Genomic DNA, 21,251 nt, shown 5'->3' on the forward strand with positions numbered 1-21,251 from the left:
CTACTCTGAGTCATACAAGGACATACATTACTCCGCAACAAATCCTCAAAGTTACGCTTCACTTTTTATGAGCACACACGAATGTTTAATCAGGTTTTGAATATAACTGAATCTATTTAGGAAGGGATGCTCACTACTCAGGAATTAAATAATCTTGACAACTGCTAAGGAAACGAAAACTCATTCCTCAGATTACCAATTCAAAAAAAACGGGCCAGCTAAAAAATAAACACTATTTACGTCACTGAAAATAATACACCAGGACACACATTTCTTTTTGGAGAATAACATTATATTCTGCCCAAAATGGAATGTAGCCACCATTTTCACCAGATGACAACCCTTTTACTTTTCCTTCTGACCACGTGTTTAGTCCAGGCCCTGCCAGACAAGGGCACCGAAGCCGATGAGCAATGTAACTCCATGAGCCTCAATTATATAATTACCAACTGTCAGAGCTTCTATCGCCGCTTCTAGGCCATTATCAAAGTCGATAGAGACTACATTAAAAACTAGAAATAGGAACACAGTACAAACATCTATGCAAAGTTTAGTTAATGCAGCTCCTCTAGTTTCCGAAATAAAGCGCGTTAAATTTCCATGTTTAATTTTTTTAGTTTTCCCTTACGCACCTGGTATATAGGACTTATTATATGTTTTAAAAACTAGGGAAAAGATTGCTGAAAATCTTCCCTGTTCTTTTTTGAAATAATAATAATGAAATACAAAAAAGAATTAGGGAAAAAGTTGATTCTCCCTCTCTTTTTTCTTTATGCTCTTTCTTCCCCTCCCAGCAGTCTTGACAACGACTATTACTAGTACACTACTATGTCTACGACGGCTTTCTATGCAATAAATTTTGTTACGAACTTTAATAAATAAGATGAAGGAGGGAAAACACTCACACACTACTGGAGGTAGTGACTGAATGGTGGTGGTGTAGAACAGGGGGTACTAAAAGAGAAAGACGGGTGGAAAAAGCCTCCTCGTCTATCATTCAAAAGAAGAATATTACCTTGATTCCATCCCTCTTAATCATCATGATTCTACTAACTCTCTATAGATTGTACAAAATATATATTCTGAACAAGTATTACATAAAAAAAACGCAAGGAGAAAGAGTCAAAATATACATATATTTGTAAAAAAAGGGAAAGAGAATTGCGCTTCTCCTATTTTTAAACATATATAATCCTGCTACTACTACAGAACATAATCATTAATTATTCTTCTTATTTGTACAATCATTGTCAGCCATGTTGGAATAGCTCTACACATTCAACCTCTTCCCTCTACCTAGTTCTTCATCATCAACATGATGTACATACATATATTTGAAGCTCCAGGGTGGATTTCTTCCATTTGTGAAAAACATATTTTTTTAACAAAATAAAAAAATTTATTTTTTAAAAGATTTCCACCTAAGGGACCTCTCGATTGCGGGAAGTATGTAGTGTAAATAAGTGTACAATTCAAAAGAAACTCCTCCTTTTTGCTTCAGTGGTCTTGCTAAGCGTGCCCGTCACATCTGTAGGGGAGTTTTCTCTTTTCTTCAGAGGGAAGTTAACTATAAATTACCGGTAAACAAAGAAAGGAAGGACTACCCTAGATCTTTTTTATAAAATAGAGCGCGCTCCGGCTGAAGAGGGCCGTAGTAGTAGTGAGATGATGATTAAAAATTATTAGTACTGAAGTAAAGAACAAGAAGTAGAAACATTTTTGTCAGTCTTTAAAAGTACGTCGACTCGAGCGGTGGCGGGTCACTCTGTGCGCGTGTTTATTGGTGTATTCATTTATTATCTATACTTAAGTGTTAAGTGGTGAACATGATTCAACTATGAAGTTAGTGTTGATGACTACACTGTGTCGTCATTCTATTTGATAGTTTATTATTAAATATATAAAAATAGAGATATTAGCATTAGGGAGTGATTAAATTGAGTTGGAATTTGTTAAATAAAGAGTCCATGATATTTGTCTGATACAACAACGACAATCTCTCTCTCTCTTTCTATCTCTTTTTCTCTCTCTTTCTTTCTGCATGATGAATTACAGTAAATATAATTTATAAAAGTGTCAAACAATTGGAGAGGAAGAGGTTTTGTGTGCGTACATATATTGTGTAAATGTACTGGAATACAAGGGACTTTCGTAATAGTATCCTTTCTCCTTCTCCCGTTCTTCATTATTACTGGAAGACGAGGTGAACGTCATGCCAGTATCTTCATCCTCTGAAAACACGCGTAAACGGACTGCTAGTTCTAGTTCAGCCTCTGGTAACAACGCTGCCTTCTTCGGTCCTACTGCTCCTGCCATACCTATCCCTGAGAATCAAAGACTTATTCGACCAAGGAGTCGATATTCCGCTGCAGCTGTAAGTCCTCATCTTTTATATTGCTTCACTCACTAACATACGAACAAATATGCATCATATGCACGAAGCTTTTAAGAATAATATGTGCTAAAGCACTCACACATAGAGTGTACAAGTTGCAACTTGTACCAGAAAGTTGTACAAGTTGCGATTTCTTCCTCTGACAAACTGGGTCATTCTAATACTCTGATACGATCATTTCATTTTGTCGTCCAATCAGGGTTATTATGCATTTATCTGTAATATCATTGTGGGCATTTGAGCCTTATCATGTGCCACAGGATACAAATATTTGAGTACTCTAATTTTAAAAAATAAGCAAAAATCACATCATTAATATATCGATCATCCATTTTTGTATAATCAATTATTGCATGATCCTCATCCTAAGCACTCTAAATCCTTCATTTTAAATACTCGCTTTTTTGTTGTAACTTGTACAATTTTGTTGTAGAAGCTACAACTTGTTCACAGCATATATATCAAATGCACGAGGCATTTAAGGATAATATGTACTAACGCCATTCAAAGTCCTATGACTTAGTTTTTAGTTGCTTACTTCTTTCATCATGCATTTTATAATTATAATAATAGCCGTCTGAAAAAAAGCATTTTTTATATGAGAGAGGAGAGAATATTATGTTATTAGGGTGAGACGTATGCCCTTATTGACTCCAAATAAGCTCAGACTTTTTTAGGGGAGGGGGTACTCTATGTGTATCAGCAATTTCAGCCAAATACATTCATATTTACCCGGGGGGATATATTTTTTTTTTTTGACTATATATCCATTTGCGATAAAAGTTTAAAAATCCGGCCCTAAAATAATGAATATATGAAGTAAATAAGAAGTACTTATTATAGAGAAGTGAGAATGTGCGCATTTTTACATCTCTAATTATAGATATACTGATATCGCACAGACTAAATAAATATGGACGTTTTTTAAAAATATCTGTCTTTTTCTGGGTATAAATCAATAGTAAATTTTCAAAATAATGATATTAATAGTCTCTAACAATTGTATCCTATTCTAATATATATGTAAATTGGGCAAAAAAAAAAACAAAAAAAAAATTGTTAGACGCTTTCAATAAGCCTAAAATGGGATTTTTATAGTAGTTTTTCGTCACTTTTTCCAAAATTTCCTTTGCATTTCTGCTCAAGGTGAATATTAATAATATCTCTAATCAAATTGCACATATACGCATGTGTTCATTTTTTGTGATTTTTTTTTTAGCCAAGTACTCCTAACCAGCACAAAGTATTTTTAGTTTTATTGATGTACCACTTATTAAAAAAAATTCCCACATCTCAAGTACCCCAATGTGTGTGTACGCGTACTGTCATTCGAGAACCACTGCTTTCGATGATTTGTACACACACAGTAGTAAATAAAACATTATTTGACTAAATGTAAGGTTTTGTTGCCAGCCTCATCACCCTAATGTTCATCGTACGTATTATGATAGTAAAGAAACCGTAATGACTTATATTTTTATAATATTAGGTTGGGGAAAAAGTAATTTCGTATTTATTTTTGTAAGTATTTTTTTAACTATGTTCATCAATGGTCAAAACGGATCATAAGATAAGGTGTTGTAACGATGTGAATGTAAATTACAAAAGCTTTTTGACAGTCATGCGCTGGGCCGGTTCAGTTGTGAATGATCGTGTGTCGAGTATGGAGGTCTTAAAGGAAGACATTCGCCATATTTTACATTTTTACTACGTGCAAGGGAAAAAACGCATTATTTATGAAGTGGATTGTTACTCGCGATAAAAAATTGAGCAAGCGACAGAGATCGTGTTCGAAAGCCAACAAAGTGGCCCAGACCGTGGCTAAGCCAGGATTGACATCTATGTAGGTGCTGCTGTATATTTGGTGGGCTTGCGAGGGAATAATCTACTATAAGGTGCTCCCCTATGGCAAAACGCTCAATTCTGGCCTCTACTTCGAACAACTCGACCTTTTTAAGGCGGTGATCGAATAGAAGCACCCAGCATTGGTGAATAGGAGACAACCAGACATAATCAAGACAACGCCAGGCCGCACGCGCCGGGAGCTCGGATGGGAAATTTTTATTATCCAACCTACAGTCCGCACCTTCCACAACGTGACTACTTGAAATACATTCTTGCCGATGGCCTTATTGCTTGGGGATAAAAATTTAGCCTCAATAGAGGTCTGCGAAAATTGATTGTTCGAGTTTTTTTGCCAATAGGGAGAAGGGCACTATGAAGTTGGATTCTCGTTGGCAAAAAGTTATCCAACAGAACGGGGCATACTTGGCTGAAATCGATGATTATAACACTTTTTATAAAGCATTGATATAAAGCGAAAATACAAAATTACTTTTTCTCTAACATATTTTAACAATATTGTTTGACCTACACCTAGCTAAATTAGTTTCATCGTGTGATGAAGACAGAAATGGAATATTATGAATATATGTATGTATTTCTAAACTACTACTACTAACTAACATAAGATTCTTTTCTGTTGTTATGTTACACAAGATAAAAAAATATCAAAAGGCAGAAGTATTACATATTTTGTTACTTATTAGTGCTTACAACTACTCTACTATGTTGTACAAAGAAGGAGGAGGAGAGAGGGCTTATCGTTGGACGTACGTTCCTTCGTTCTATCCCCCCTCCCTTCTGAGTTATAAACTTATATAAGTTATAATATATTATCTCTTCTTTCAAGACAACTTCCTTTGTATGACTCAAAGTTTGCTCAATATATATATATATAGAATCCAAGTGTCCCTTTTCAAATAATGCACATATAAGAAAGGCCATTCATAGGGCAAGGACTACATGAGACTGAGTTGAGACAGCAGCTGTGACTCCAGTCCTCACATTCTATTCATTTATTACTTTTTCCATGTGTTGGATCCGTCCTAGTACGTCTTTTTTTTTCTCCCCCTTTCGTTCTTTTTTTCTATTTGACCCCGTCTTTTTCACCACTCATCAGTCTTAAGGACCGATAAGTAGTGTTGAGTCGCCTCTTATGCAGGACTGAAACTGCAGTCCAGTCCAGTCCTGCATATCAGTCCTAACACTTATAAAGTGATGTCCTTGATGACGTCAATCAACTTTATTTCTTTTTTTTAAATTTTTAAACTTAAGGTATCTTGTCTCTCGAAAGAGGTTATCTGAGTTTAATATGTTTTAGTCACTATAAAAAACCGATTAGGACCGACAAATTTCATTAATACCGGACTACAGTCTACTACTTTTCCTTCATTTGATTTGTTTGTTATTGTTTCTCTTTTAAAACGTTTCATGAGCAAATAGATTATGGGATTACTGTCAAAGTCTGACTCAATTCTGTCTCCAGTCTTTCTCTCTTGTGGTCCTTATGCATGGATATGAATATGGGCGCTTTAGCGTAAATTTTGAATAAAAGTATATGTATGAAATCTGCTCTTATTAATTATTCCTCCCTATTTAGAAAAATCTAACGTTTCAGCGAGCAAAGAGAACTAACTATACATAGTTTATAGTGATTTCTTTCAGTAGATATGTCGTCCATCATAGTTCATATGATATTCTCTCAGGCGTGGTTGCATGGTTTTGACGCTCACCATAATTTAGACAGTATTCACATCCCTTTACGTTCATACCAATGAAGGCAATTATTATTATTGGCAGATAAGTATGAATACATCCTGGAAATACATATTTATATCATGAATTGTTGCTACAAGTTAATATGATATACATAAAGTTAGAGTGGGGACTTTAGTTGAGAGTTCTATGAGCAGTGTTTATTATTATTCATTGTCAAATATTAGAGCTGAGCTACCTACATATAATAGAATTTTAATTATCTATTTATAAATGTAGTTCGTTCAGGAAATGAAATGGAAGAACTCCTCACTCACCTCAGCATAAGTTACAGCCCTAGTTATTATAATAACATATTTTTGAAAGATGATTAAAGTTTTATTTCTCAACTCTCCTAGTTTTGTTCTCCACTATTTTGTGGTTGTCCCCTTCTCCTTCAAATATAAGGATAATTGAATTTTATCATCTCAAGGCAGGTACTACTCATCTATTCTTGTTCTTTTATATGAGTGAATAAAATAAACAATTTCCTTTGTTGTTACTAAGAGCTCATCTCATTCCCTTATCCTTTATATATTTTTGCAAATATTTCCTTCTGCCTTTCACCATCACCATCATCCTGTCTATGATATTACTTTTTTTTCTTTTAAAGTCTCATGGCCATACACCATTCAAGGCCGATTTTATTTTTTTACAAGGCTATCTGAGGAGGAGGAGGCGGCGGCGGCTGCTGACTGGTAGTAGCAGTAGAACTACCATTAAAGGTAGTCTTTACAAAAAAAATAACATATTCATATTTTTAGCGGATCTCCGTATTCACTATTATTTTCACCTGGCCAAATAATGTACATTTATACATATCTACCTATATACATATGTATGATGATATATTCTAGTGAATAATTATTATATTCTTCTTACTCTTTATGTATAGAGTAGAACATACGATATTCAATTATTTAAATGCTATGTGAATCCCTCCTCCTTTGCCAAGAGAGTCGAGCTACACAACAGACGTCCTACATATAATCATCATCCACTACTGTCCAGTGTCAGTTAGAACACATTGACCCACTTATAATAAATATAGAATATTCAAGGTCGATGACCATTCACAAAACGAATATTTCTACTTTTTTCTTACGTTCATAGGATGAACTTGTATGGATTTTGATATTATTAATATACAAATTATATCTATATCAACTTTTTAACGCTCAGTACTAGCATATAGTTAGCTGTAATATGCTTTTGTAAGGTGATGTATTGATATAAATATATATCTACTTACAAGTGTTAAAATACTTGGCAAAAATGCTTAAATTTATAATGCTAGCGTTCAAATGTTGAACTAAAAACTACTAACGATGTTCATATATGTATGCTAACAATTGAATGCCGAACATTGTATAATATAATAATAATTCAAATAAGAATCAACTCATGGCCAAATAACGCTGGCATATATGGGCCTCAATCACCAGGAGGTGGCTGGCTGGGCTCCCTATATTTTCTTCAGTATGGTAATATCTTGAGATACAAGCGCCCCAATATGAGTTTTTTTAATATATACTAGCTGAATTCTGAGCAAAAGTTAAAGGATGCGAGAGCTGTTAAAAGTTCGATTTTTTAACGTTATTTCTTATGAGTTACATTGCGTTCACTTACGACCTCCATCCAGCAACTAGTTAAACTCGTATGTCAAGGTATTACTATAGTAGTATTTATCGATCATATAAAAAGGTGTTCATCTATATTTACACGGCAATCCCTCTCCCCAATAATAAAAAAACCTCATTACAGCACTGCATATAGCTGTTGAAACGCTGGGCATGCTATCGATTAGGTGCAGCTCGCTATATATCAACGAAATTATTGTTGTGTAACTGCGAATAATTTTTCTGGGACTCTCAGTGATTTGATTTTTGTTTATCAAACTGGTACATGAATAATGATGTGAAAATTATCCAAGCTATCTTAAGCTTAAATAAAAAAAATATTAATTGTTTACTTTGAGAGAGAATATATCTGCTGACAGATATCCCCCTAGTGTCGTGTTTTTCAGTCCAGTCCTGTCTTAAAGAAGAAAAAATAAAATTGAGCAACGTTATAAAGGACCAGATTTGATTAATTATGACTGATACGCAGGATTGAACTGGATAAGTCTTCTGTCCTAAATAGGATCGATATTATACTAGATATTCTTATAGTCCTCTTCCTTGCTAATCAGAGGCATGTGCAATGCGTGGGCTGAAGCCCCCCCAAAAAAAAAAAAAAAAAAAAAAAATTGTTTCTTATTAGAAAATTTGTAATTTTTTTGTGAACAGCTCAGGAGTCTTTTGAAATTATTATCCAAAAAAAGATTTCTTTTTAAGAATAGCTATGAATTTTTGAAATGTGTTTTTTTTTTTTTTTCCAAAAAAATTTAATTTTTTGTTGATAATTGTGGAGTTTTTTTTAATTATTCAATTGTATTCTATTTTTGTATACATATACGTCAAGATAATAATAACTTTTTTTCTATAATAACTGCAAAAACAAATTCAAAGTTTTTCACAAAATTTCGTAAAATAAAACTTATAATAAAAGAAGTCATAAAGAAATACAACGAGGGAGACAAAATACAATATATTAGCCGTTGAATTTTGGAATTTTTTTGAAAATAGCTATGGATTTTGGAATTTTTTTTTTCAAGAAATTAAATTTTTTTTTGAACAGCTGTGGATTTTGGATTTTTTTTTTCTTAAGATTTTATATTTGAATTTTTTTCAACAGCAGTGGAGTTATGAATTTTTTTCCAAAAAATTAAACTGTTTTGAATAGCTATGAATTTGTGATTTTTTTAAAATTTGTTGTGAGTAGTGGATTTTAAAAATTGTTTTCTAAATATTTTTTTTTTTTTTTTTTTTTTTTAATTCCATTAACCAGGCCCCCTCTAAAAATAATCATGCGGGCAGACTCCCCTACTAATACATTTTAATTGTCGAATTAGGGAAGACCAATATCTTAATAAGAACACTCCTATCTTGTAGGTCAATATGAATATATTTTAAATGTATACTCAGGAGGATTTCGATCATTTTCACATTTCTATACATGAGCATGACCGTGGCTTATATATGTATATACATAGAGAGAGGAGGTATTATGTTATGTCTGTCTATATTTCTAGTCTTTATCATATAATATAGAAAGATATTTATATAATGTATTACTATATTTCCTCCTCTCTCGTCTCGTTTTCCACCATCATTCTGTCTTGAGGAAGGTTGTGACTTGTATGTGTCTGGAAAGGAAGCAGACAGACTTTATTATTCTTTCCTTCTTTAACAAGAAAAGAAAAGAGGGCATCACGGATTGTCATGACCTTGGACAGTCTCATGGAGAGAAGGAGAGAGGAACAAAAATTAGAGGGAAAACAATATCTCTTTGGAAAATATTGTTGTTGTTAACCTTAAGGCGCGAATATTTTTCACCTTGGCTAACACAAATTCCTGGTCGATGATCTCTTATATCTTGTGTTTATGTCGTAGTGTACAAGTTACAATTTGTACGTCTCAGTCATTTTAATTAACAACTATTAATTAATTGACTATTAACATTTCATTTTGATCTAGTAAAGTTACTTAATTGTTACATATGTAATAGGGATATGTGCCACATAGTACGTCTTATTAAACTCAGTCATTTTCATCAAAATAGTATCTAAAAATAAGATATGTTGTGTTTAAGTCGAGGTTTATGTACTAGTTGTAATTTTATTAACAGAGAGTTACAATTTTTCTGTTAATATACTACACTCTATTTAATTACAACATCCGCCAAATTAATGATTACGAACTATACATACATTGATGATATCATTTCATTTTATCTATTAAAATGACTTTGTTATTATGTATGTATGCAAGTAGTACCAACTGTGGACATTTGAACTTGTTAATGTCTCACAGAATATATTTTATAAATTAGCAATTTTTCATTAAAAAGTCAAAAATTACATCATTAATAATTATATATCGACCATCTAAGGAATCCTTATCTTTTTATCACAAGTACGAGACTTCGTTTAAAGTACTTCATCTAATTTTTGAACTGCAATTTGTACATTTCCATGTTTTTATCTTCTACCGAATATCGCATTGCTATACAAAATAGGCAAAAATGATACCATTGATATATCGACCATTCATGGAATATTCAAATTATTTACCTTCCTCTCTCATCACATGTTTTACTCCAAATTATTCATCTCATTGTTTGATGCAACTTGTACAAGTTCCCACTTGATCCTAACATTTAATACTAACTTTCTTAATCAAAATAGGTTAAAATCATATCATGGATATTATAGCAACCATCCATAGAATATTCTATTATTGCATTATCCTCTCATCCCAAGTACTTTCTTTTCTTTTAAATACTTAATCTCATTTTTTGCCTGCTAATTGTACACGTATACATTTTGTGTACAAGTTGAGATTGTGTACATTGTGCAACTTGTATAAGGTAATTGTACGAATTGAAACCAAAAAAATAAAAGGAGTAATTTTAAATGAAGGATTTCAGTACTTGGGGTGAGGATAATGCAGTAATTGAATATTCCATAGATGATTGACGTATCAACGAGGTCTGCCCAGGTGTAAATTATATTCCTTATTGTACTCTCTTATTAACTATTTTTAACTTTTTAATTGTTCTAAAATACCAATCATGGTTTAAATGATCCCCTGCACTGAGACGTCACTACTTCAGTTTCCCTTAACTGACTGCTTAATAAAGGTTTGACCGTATAGATCTTGCGTATGAGTTGTAAGATGCTTAAGGGGCAACACACTTATGACGTCTGGAAGAAAAAAATACAATTTTTCACACACACCCCCCCCGATTGGACGTCCTTAATTTTTGGATCCCCGCTGTATGTATTTGTAAATAAAATATATTGGATATCCAGGAGATATAGGATTATATATATAACTTTTTTGGTGGGGGAATTTTGGGTTTTTGGAAGTTCAAAAATTAAAATTTTTATTCCGCTAAATAATTTGGTCAGATAACTTCTAAAAAAAATATTTATAAAAAAAGTTTTAACCTCTAATTTCTTATAAAATTTTGACATCCAACCGAAAAAATTTCTAGTATAAAACAAAAATCCTTTGTTTGTAGCCCAATCGGGGTACCCTGCATGACAACCCTGCTAATATATTTCATTTTGTAAAGGTTTTGTTGATCAGTTCTCTATAGTATTGTGCCGGTCCTTATATATGACCGCGGTCCTGTCCATTCCAATTAGTCAGTCCTGAGAGAAGGCAAAATCGTTCCCTCGTGGTGTCAATGGGGGTGTTTTTCTTTTCTAAATTATTCCGTTATATATTAGGATAAGTTATATAACTTCGTATTATAATGAAAAAAATAATATTTTCTACAAGATGTGTGCAATTATCTTAATACATAGTTCATATATCTTATTTGTCTAAATAAACCATTGATAGTTGAATCCTAAGACTGGACTGGACTGGACTGGACCGAATAAATAAGGACCGACACAACACTAGTTTTTTATGTAGTGGACTTCAAAATATTCCAATACTACATTCTAAAAATCTTTAAATGCCCTGGACGTCATAAATGTATGGCCCTAAGCAAATTGTACAAATTGCTACCAAAAAAAGGAGATGACTAATTTCAAATGAAGGATTTAAAGATAGTGTCATAATTGATTATTCAATGTATGATCAATATATATTGAGTCCAATTTTTGACTATTCTAATACAAATTTCTAAAATATAAGTACCCTGTGGGCCATTTTAATGTTCAAATGCCCAGAGTTATATTACTCATAAATAATAATAGTGTCAATGTAATTTTAATAGTTCAAAATGAAATAAAATGATCAATAATAGTTAGGTATTAGAATCACCGATGTTGTAGTTAAATAAAGCATTCTAAGACGAAGAAATTGTAACTTGTACAGAACATGGATATATATATTCTCTCACGACGTTCATGTAATTCCCTTGGAATGCTGCTATTTTTTGCTGATGGGTAGAAGGGGGGCCATCTGCCAGAAGATCCATCTCTTTTTGAATTGTTCTGTAATTGATCAGTTTTAATTATGTCTGCATGTTCCCTTAATTATATGTACAATTACATTGTATTTGTGCAGGGATGAGAGAATCTTTTTTTTTTTGGGGGGGGGGGGTGTATTAGGGCATTTTTTGCTTGTAAATCAATGCATGTGAAAAAAAAGAAGAGGACAAATGTTCCACCCTCCCTTGGTACTACTTCATTCAACATAGTTTTATGCTATTTAAAGTATATATATATATATATGAGTATGTACTGCTCAATACTAAACTACACAGTATTAGATCATCATCAGCTGCCACCATTTTGAACGAACAGATGGCTGCTTGGCTTTATGTATAGATATGCTCTATGTATTAAAACATTAAAAGCAAAGCAAGCAGTAGTGTTATTGTTGTTGTTGTTGGGAATGACGATGTGAAAAAAAAAAAAACCCTACATATTATGTTATATTTTTTTTAAATACAGCAGAATAATAAAAATAACAAAGAAAAAAAAATCAGCTAGAAGTTAGCTGACTTCCGAAAAAGCATTACATTTTCTCATCATAATATGTACTACCTACAATGTATGTAAGCTATTATTCTTAATTTTCCCTCGTCTTTCTTTCATTGTAGCGATGCAGTCCACCAGCATTAGTATTGAGCTTAAGTCCCGGTCTGGGACATGATGGTCTTCCTTCTCCCGGCGGGTGCTATGCAGCAGCGGGCGCTCAACAAGTAGTAGAGCCCTCTTCTGTAGTAGTGGGCTCTAATCCGTCTGCTCATCATCGTGGTAGTCCATGTAACGAACTCCTCGCAGCAGCAATGAGATCCTCAGCCGCAGCAGCTTCAGGTAAGATTTATTTATTTTTTTAAATATTACTGTCTATATAGGTAGAGAAGAATAAGTAATGGTATGCAGTTCAAATAATGTAAGAATTAGTAGGTATATTCGGTATGTAAGAAATCCCATCATGCATAAGGGAAATACACTACAGTAAATACTTGAGATACGAGCTGGATTTTAATCAATATTGGCATTCACGTACGAGATTTTTTATTTTATAGATACGAGCCAAGTGGACGGGACGACGTTAGAGCTATTTCAAGTGCGTTTTAATAAGTTATCTCTTATAGGTTAGATCGCTTTGACTTACAAACTCCTCCGTCCATGAACGAATTCAACTCGTATGCCACAAGGTATCACTGGGTTATGTGTGTTTTCATTAGACTTATTGTCATACTCGTATGACATTATCTATATATGTATAGATAAATTTGATATTACAATTAAACATTCAAAATTATAAACGCGGGGTTTTTCTTGTGTTCCTCTCTGTTCTTTCTACCCTACATATATTTTTATAGCCATAGTTATTTATAGCATTTACTGATTACTATAGTCAATCATGGTAGCCCAATGTAATTTCTTATATGTATTTTTTACAGAAATAACGGGTCTAAGCGCATCCTTACTCTCACCAAGACTTCGTGCCTCCATTATCGAAGAGCCGGATATTAAGGTAATTTGGGTTAATTGAAGCTATTTACAGTAGATCCCACTGAAGCTGGATCTCAAGGGACTGACCAAAAAATGTGTACACTCTTAAAGAAATCCGTCTTATCGTTTAAATTATTAACTCAAGTTAATTATAACTCATACACGACTTTCATAAATGTCCACTATCAAGAAATATCCGTATTTAGTGTGTGAGCTTTAAGCGGGTTCCACTGTTTTTAGAATGCCAAAACTATACATATTCGGATTTGAGAAAATTTTGACTCGGAACTCGAACAATTTTTTGGAATCGTGATTCGACTCTTAATTTCGACTAAGTGTTTTTTTAATTTAAAAAAACAAACCGTTCGTGCTTCAATTAATTGCTGCTAGTTGACGTTGTTTTGTGGCACTACATGTTATACTGTTTTAGACTCACACACGAAACATGGGTCCCATGAAAGGCATGGAAGATATTTTGTACATTCTACGACATATTTCTTTTTAAAATTCTCTCTAAAAATTAGTTGGTGTAAAATTTGATGGTTGAGAAGGTACTATTTCTTTTGGGGGAAATTGATTGGACACTTGACTACTGTGTCGCTCCTTCTAAAACGCATGAGCGTCGAATTCCTGGGTTCTACTGGAAATATATGTTATGTATTTAGTACTTTAATTTTAAAATTATTTGCTCTATAATTAAAGAGGGAATTGGAAAGCCCTACTCCAAAGAGACAACGGTTCAGTAGTCAAGACATGCTGGACCAATTGGTACAATGTAGTACTCCTCCACCCCCTCCACCTCCAACGACAAGACGTCGTAACACATCTCAAAGATGGCATCAAGAGCCCTCTCGATGCATCACACCTCAACGCAACGCTTCTTCCCTGAGAAGAAGTCCTCAACAGGCTCGTAGAAGCCCTCAGCAGCTCCGTAGAAGCACTCGATATAGGCAACATAATCCTCCTGTCAATGGTAATGATTATCACCAAAGGAATCATGACTATGCTGCTGCTAATCGGGCTCCATGGCATCATCAAGATCAAGTAAGTGAATTTGAATTTATTTATACTTCAATTTGTTACTGGCCTTTCCCTAATGTCAATAGTATGTACTGGTTCTGCATTACAATTAGTAAAATACTCAAAGGGTCTCTGATGGTAAGGAAATGTTGTAGAATATACCAGTAAAAAAAAACAGGAATCGTGATGAAAGCTATTGATCCCTTTGTAGGGTTTTTTTTTATGTAAGGACGAAAAAGTTTTGAAGGAAGTAAAAAAAAAACAAAAAAAAACGGAAAGCAAAAAAATTCTCTTCTTCTCCTTTCCTGGTTTCTTTTCATTTATTATTTTCTGTTTCCTCTTCTTTTTCTTCTCCCCTTTTCTCTTCCTCTTTTGCTTATCATCCGGCCTCATCCATGGTCTGGTAGTGGTCGATGTTGTACTTGTATGTACTAAGGGAAGAATTACTCTTCTTGGGAGTCCACATTATAAGAATATATTATAACATAAATACTTGGAAATTTCACCTCTCTAGTTCAATTAATAGAACTCCCTCAGCTGTTCTTAAAATTATGGGCCTTTAAGGCTACCCTGTAGCAAAGACATTTTCATATCCTCCTCTAGCCTTATATCATCATTCATCATCAATATCATTCATAAGAAGACCACGGAGGGGAGAGAGAAAGGCTTAGGAATGATTATTTTCCTTCCTTTAAAAAAAGAAAGAAAAGTTATGGCTGCTGTGTTGTTCTCTCTTTTTCCTTTACATGGCTTTACAAAGTAGTAGAAGTATATTCTCTCTCTATCTTTCTCTTTCTAGCTCTCTCTCTCTTTCAACAACACTTTACATTGTAACATTTTTGTATGTAGTAATTGTACTGAGAAGCGGTGAACTCTTTCCTACACTTTTTTTTACTGTGGAGAACTCCCTCTCTGCTAGAGGAGGAGATACTTGAATACTACTACTACATATAAACACCACTATTACATTCTGTGTTGTTAAACTTTTATTATGTGACTCATACAGACACTTTGCAAGTGAATCGGAATTCTAATTACTTTGGGATTTGATTAGCCTCTTCTTCATCTTAACTGATATATATATTCATTAGTAAATAAAGAGAGATAATTCCATTTTCTTCATCTTTTTCTTGCTTCTATCTTTGTGATTTGTATTGTTTTTCGTGTGCTTTTCGTGGTTTCGTGCAGGAAAATGCTTGTATGTGTCAACGTTCCTGTACCTGTAAGTTAAATCTATTAGATGCAATTATATATGATATGATTTCAATGATGGAGTATTAGCTATTTATTAAATACGAATGTCATATTCTTTTTAAGGTTCATCTGCCTCTCCAGATCAATCTGGGACAAGCGAATCCTCCACCACATCACCTCTCTCACCCTCCTCACCTCTATGCTCCTCATCCTCCTCCACCAAACAATGGAAACCACATTCCTGGGTCCCTCCACGGATGCCAACCACCACCCTTTCAACCCTTTCCTCGCTATGCGAATGCACATCCCAATCACAGCCGACCCAATTGCTTTGGGCCACCTCCTCCGCCACCTCACCAATTGTTTCCTCCTGCTGCCGCAGCGGCGGCAGCAGCTGCAGCTTCCTTTCAATCACATCACCACCACCACCATCACCACACTTCCTCTTGTGGATATCCCATTCCTCCCACGACCTTTCATCATCACCATTTCCCTACACATCATCCTCAACTTCATCCTCCGGCAGCAGCTCATGTCGTCAATCTACGAGGATCCAGAGGAGAAAATTCACTCTCAGCCTCATCTTCGGCTGCTGCTGCTGCGGCGGCAGCAGCAGCAGCAGCTGCAATGTTCCACTCTGAACAAATAGCTCGCTCTATGCCTCAGAATCTACAAAATCAGACGGCGGCTTCCTCAGCAACTCCTCCTACAGCGGGAGGGCCTTTCCCTCAAGTCCCTTCATCCGTTGCTTACAATAACCCCCCATCACTCCATAATCATCAACAGCCCCTACACATCAATGTTTTGCACGATGTCCAGTCTTCAGCCAGGCTCAGAAGTGCAAGCAACGCTGCCAACAACCGACGAATAAGTACAGCTGGCGGTCCTCTTCCTCCAAGGAGATGGAGAAGTAATAATGGCAACAACAACTCTGCTGTTCCACCTTCACAACCCACTGGTGCCGGTGGCACTACTACAAACAATCCTACTACTACTACCAATGCCAACAACAGTGTTACGCATTTACAACAATCAGCAGCAGCTGCTCTGAATCCAAATCTGGCTGCAGTTGCGGCCGTAGGCTCTCAACACCTCACTCACCTCTATCCTCCAGGATTCCTCTTACACGTTTTAGCCATGCTTTCCAACAGTCCTCTACAACCAGGACTCTCCCCTAATGACGTGACAGAGCCAGAGAATTATGAAGCCTTGCTCAATTTGGCAGAAAGGCTGGGAGAGGTCAAGCCTAAAGGTCTCTCCAAGACCGACATTGAGCAGCTTCCTTCGTATCGGTAAGTCGTTTTTTGCTTATAATCTATTTTTTTTTAAATTTGTATATAACATATCATCCTCTCTCCTCCATTAGCTACCCTGGAGATAGCGATAATGATCAACAGTCCACCTGTGTTGTTTGTATGTGTGACTTTGAAATTCGTCAGTCTCTTCGTGTTTTACCCTGTAGCCACGAATTTCATTCAAAATGTGTTGATAAGTGGTTAAAGGTAATTATTTTGAGGAACTTAAGTAGTACATACCTAATCTAATTTACATCTTAATTTCATTGTTTTTTTAGTCCAATCGAACCTGTCCAATTTGCCGTGGAGATGCATCAAATTATTTTTCTTCCCCTGGTATCCCTGAATAGTATTCTCTTTTTCTCTTGATGGAATAATATGTGTATAAATATATATATACATGAGTCGGAGTCGTCGTACATTATTCCTTTTTTTTCTCTCGTGTGAGGTTTTTTGTCCCTTCAATATTATTGGAACATCACACGTTTGTTTAATTTAACTTTATATGTTATCTCATCCCAAAAAACACAAATTTGGTTGATATTCCAATGGCTATGAATATATTATTATCTTTTCTTCAACTACTTGTTTGTCTTTTCAAATCATCATTATATAATAAGCAATTTCTTCCCCCTTTACAAAAAGCTTTTATTAGATAACAATCTTCTTTTTTTTTATATAAATATATATATTATATTTTTTTTGGGGACTCTGCGAGTTTTGATTTAGAGGAAAACATATTATGTGGCAATAAATAGACTTTAGCTTATCAATTTGTGATTACAATCAAATCTATTCTTTTTTTTATTATTATTTATAAAAAAAACCAATATAATTTCTTTGAACTCTCTTTCTTCTGTATGTATTAAAATTATATGTATGATCAACGACGAAAAATAGGTTTTTTTTCTATTTCTAACTCTTTTTGTTTGTTTAAGAAGATACACTTTTTATAACAGGGCTACATGTGCCGTGTTATACCTATATATTAACACTTATACGTATAATAGCAGAGTGCCTTTCTGATTTATCTTTTACCTCCCCCCTCAAGTTTTTTTTTTTTTTTTTTTTTAGTGGTCTTGCTTTGTATGTTTAAAACTAACTATTTACTTAAATAGTTATTTAATCTACTACTAATACTAAGAGCAAAAAATCTTTTATACTTACATAAAACACGCAAAAAAATAATCAATAGTTAGTTATCGAGCTTTTTCTCTATCAGTGAAAATAGAATACTTTAATCACCATGTCCCTCAAAAATACAAATCTACTTCTCAGTAAGAGTATATTTGGATAGTTTTTCCTTATTAAAAACTATAAAAACAATAGTACGATGTAACTGTTTCTCCACTATTTTTATTATTATTAATAGTCTCTCCTCTAGTACGCGAGGGTATCACCAATACCTCCGGATATCTTTAGTGTGTGTGTGTGTGTGTCTAACTATTACTACTACTATTATAGCTTAATTAGGTTGCCTTTTTTTCAATTTTCAAATAATATATAATTTCTCCAGCAGTTCCACATAATCAAATTCACTTGTACTTCAAACTTTGTCCTTCTTTTATGTATATCTATATATGTGTTGTGTACAAGTTTCCATTTTTTCGTGTTAAAATGCATTATTTAATTACAGTATTGTTCATTCTACTAACCAACTAATAGTAAGATACCATCAATTTATATTGATCTATTCAAATTTAAAGTTTATTATGTATTTATGAGGTACGTAACCCTTGGCATTTGAACTTTAAAATGTGCCGCGTATTACTTAAACTTTAGTCATTTGTATTTAATTGGCCAATAATGCCACTTCATATATCAATCATCTATGGAATATTCAATAATTGCATGATCCTCACCCCAAGTAATGTAAATGCTTCATCCCATTTTTTGATTGCAACTTGTACAAGTTGCAGTATCTTCGTAGTTAATTCAATTATTTAATTTTAATATTGATCATTCTAATACACAACTGAACATTGATTCTATCATTTCATTTTGATCTATTAAAACTACATGGACATTATATATTTATGATTAATATAACTCTGGGCATTTTAATATTATAGAAGCACACAAAATACTTATATTTTAGTAATTTCTATTCAAACAGTCAAAAAGGACACCATTTATTATCCATGGAATGTTCAATAGTGCATGATCCTCATCCCAAGTACTTAAATCCTTCATTTAAAAAGAGTCAATCCATTGTTTTGGTTGGAACTTATACACAACATATATATAGTATACATTCTCTCCCATAATCTCACCGTGCTTCCTTTATCCCTTCACGCCCCTAATAATCATTAATATCTAAAAGGAATTGACATGTAAGATCATTATTTATAAATAATATAGAAATATATTTATGTTTAAAAAGAGAGTGCTCTAATTAATAGACACTTTTTTCTTACTGACTGACTTAGTACAATTTTTTTTTGATATGGACCTTTATTTTATTTTATTCTCCATATATATGTAGCATCCATTTCTCTGTGTATGTAAATAATAACTGTATAAAAAACCAACAGACTTGACACGTGCATATATAACTCCTATTAGTTTAATCATCATCCCTCTCCTATTCACGGGTTTCAATTTGAATACACATGAATATAATATACAAACTTCACAAAATGTTTGTCCGAACTTTTCACTATTTTCTACACAATATATATTTATGTATATTATTATAAGACTTGTAAAATACACGCACACACACACACACACGTAGCAACCCTCCTACCCCTCATCCCTCCTTTTACTATTAGCGCGCGAACAACAAATGTTTTCTTACTTATATTAATAATAATAATGGCTAATTTCATTAAATTTTTTTTCTCTAGCACATTTGTATTAGATAGAATTTGTATTTTCAATATTTATATTATATTATATTTGAATTATCTCCTTTTTTATTTCTTTGTTCATGCTCCTACTTTCTGTGAGAGAAGAATGTTATATTGGCATTAGAGTTAGTGATTATCACACACATTTAACTACTACTTTATTATGTATTCAATGTCCAGTTTATTCATCATTATCATACTATACAAGAAAACACAAAAAAACTTATTTTTATAACTATATTTTTTAATTATACGTATAATCATTACTATACAAAAAATTGTAGATTTCGCCTTGTTTTACAATATTTCTATTCTCTTATTAGTGCATGGATTTTTTTCTTTGCTAATTAATTATTATTACTACTACTACTCTTATAAATAATACAAACATACCAAGTTTTTTACCCTAATCTTATTACCTCAAAGCAAATAACAAATCAAGGGAATACTTGTAAAAATAATATGATATATGGTTTGGATTCGTCATTGTTATTTCCTAAATAATATTATTATGATTAAGCGCCTCCTCCTATTCTCTCTCTCTCTCCCCTCTTACCACAAAAACAAACCTTCATTCTTCTTGTTGCATGAAAGCCTAACAATGCAGTGTGCTACTATTACTTATTTTAGTAAATGACTATATATTTTTTTCCCTCGAAAAAATACCTTCTATTTCTGCGCAATATTATTTTATTTCCTCTCCTTTTTGATGGGGGAGTTGCGTGAGCTGGGAGAAGACAGAATAGAATATCTTTCTATCCTTATGTATCACGTAACCTACCCCTTTCTATTTTCCATATACCCTAATAATATGATTCACGATCCATCCATTATTAAGAAAAAATAACACTCATTTTTTATTCGCAATCCCTTTTTCTTCGTTATCATCATTTCATCGTTAATGTGTCGTTTTTATTTTGTCGTGATTTTAATATTTTTCTATTTAATAATAATATATAAAAATTCAAATCGTAGGAAATTATTATTTAATTATTCCTATTACTATGAGACCACCAATTTAACAGCATCAAATCATATTAATTAATTATTAACTGTGCAAATAAAGAACAAAATAAACTGTAATGTTACTATAACTGAAATATTTACTACCCTAGTATCCACGATGGGTATTATGAGGTGGCTTCAAAGATTCACTTACAGTGGTATAAGTGGAAGTATTCATCACTATCGCTATGTGTATTATTATTTGGAGAAGGTTATATAATAAGTATGGCATGTAGAAGAAAACTTTTGAGCACGTAATGTTACGTAAAAACAAGGTTTTATTGCTAAGGGGACTCTTTGTATTAAGAAAAAAGAGCAATCATTGAATGGAAATATTTATAATATATTATTTTACCAAGATA

At 33.3% G+C, this 21,251-nt stretch overlaps 1 protein-coding gene across 1 annotated transcript; it reads left to right on the top strand.

Moving 5' to 3' along the window:
• Positions 1-919: 919 nt before the first annotated feature.
• LOC121125098 (uncharacterized) lies at positions 920-20,282 on the top strand. Its single transcript, XM_040720197.2, has 7 exons — positions 920-2,374; positions 12,659-12,875; positions 13,472-13,545; positions 14,226-14,567; positions 15,861-17,029; positions 17,104-17,239; positions 17,311-20,282. Exons 1-7 carry the CDS (start codon positions 2,213-2,215, stop codon positions 17,380-17,382), a joined length of 2,172 nt encoding a protein of 723 aa, XP_040576131.1. The 5' UTR covers positions 920-2,212; the 3' UTR covers positions 17,383-20,282.
• The last annotated feature ends 969 nt before the right edge of the window (positions 20,283-21,251 follow it).

Source organism: Lepeophtheirus salmonis, chromosome 10, assembly GCF_016086655.4.
Source record: "Lepeophtheirus salmonis chromosome 10, UVic_Lsal_1.4, whole genome shotgun sequence".
NCBI lineage: Eukaryota > Metazoa > Arthropoda > Copepoda > Siphonostomatoida > Caligidae > Lepeophtheirus > Lepeophtheirus salmonis.

What these genes read in the sequence shown, in the direction of transcription:
- LOC121125098 (XM_040720197.2), top strand. Translation starts at nt 2,213, where the DNA reads ATGCCAGTATCTTCATCCTCTGAAAACACGCGTAAACGGACTGCTAGT. An exon ending in GTCGATATTCCGCTGCAGCT is followed by an intron (nt 2,375 to 12,658) that starts GTAAGTCCTCAT and finishes CTTTCATTGTAG; the next exon opens with CGATGCAGTCCACCAGCATT. An exon ending in CTCAGCCGCAGCAGCTTCAG is followed by an intron (nt 12,876 to 13,471) that starts GTAAGATTTATT and finishes TATTTTTTACAG; the next exon opens with AAATAACGGGTCTAAGCGCA.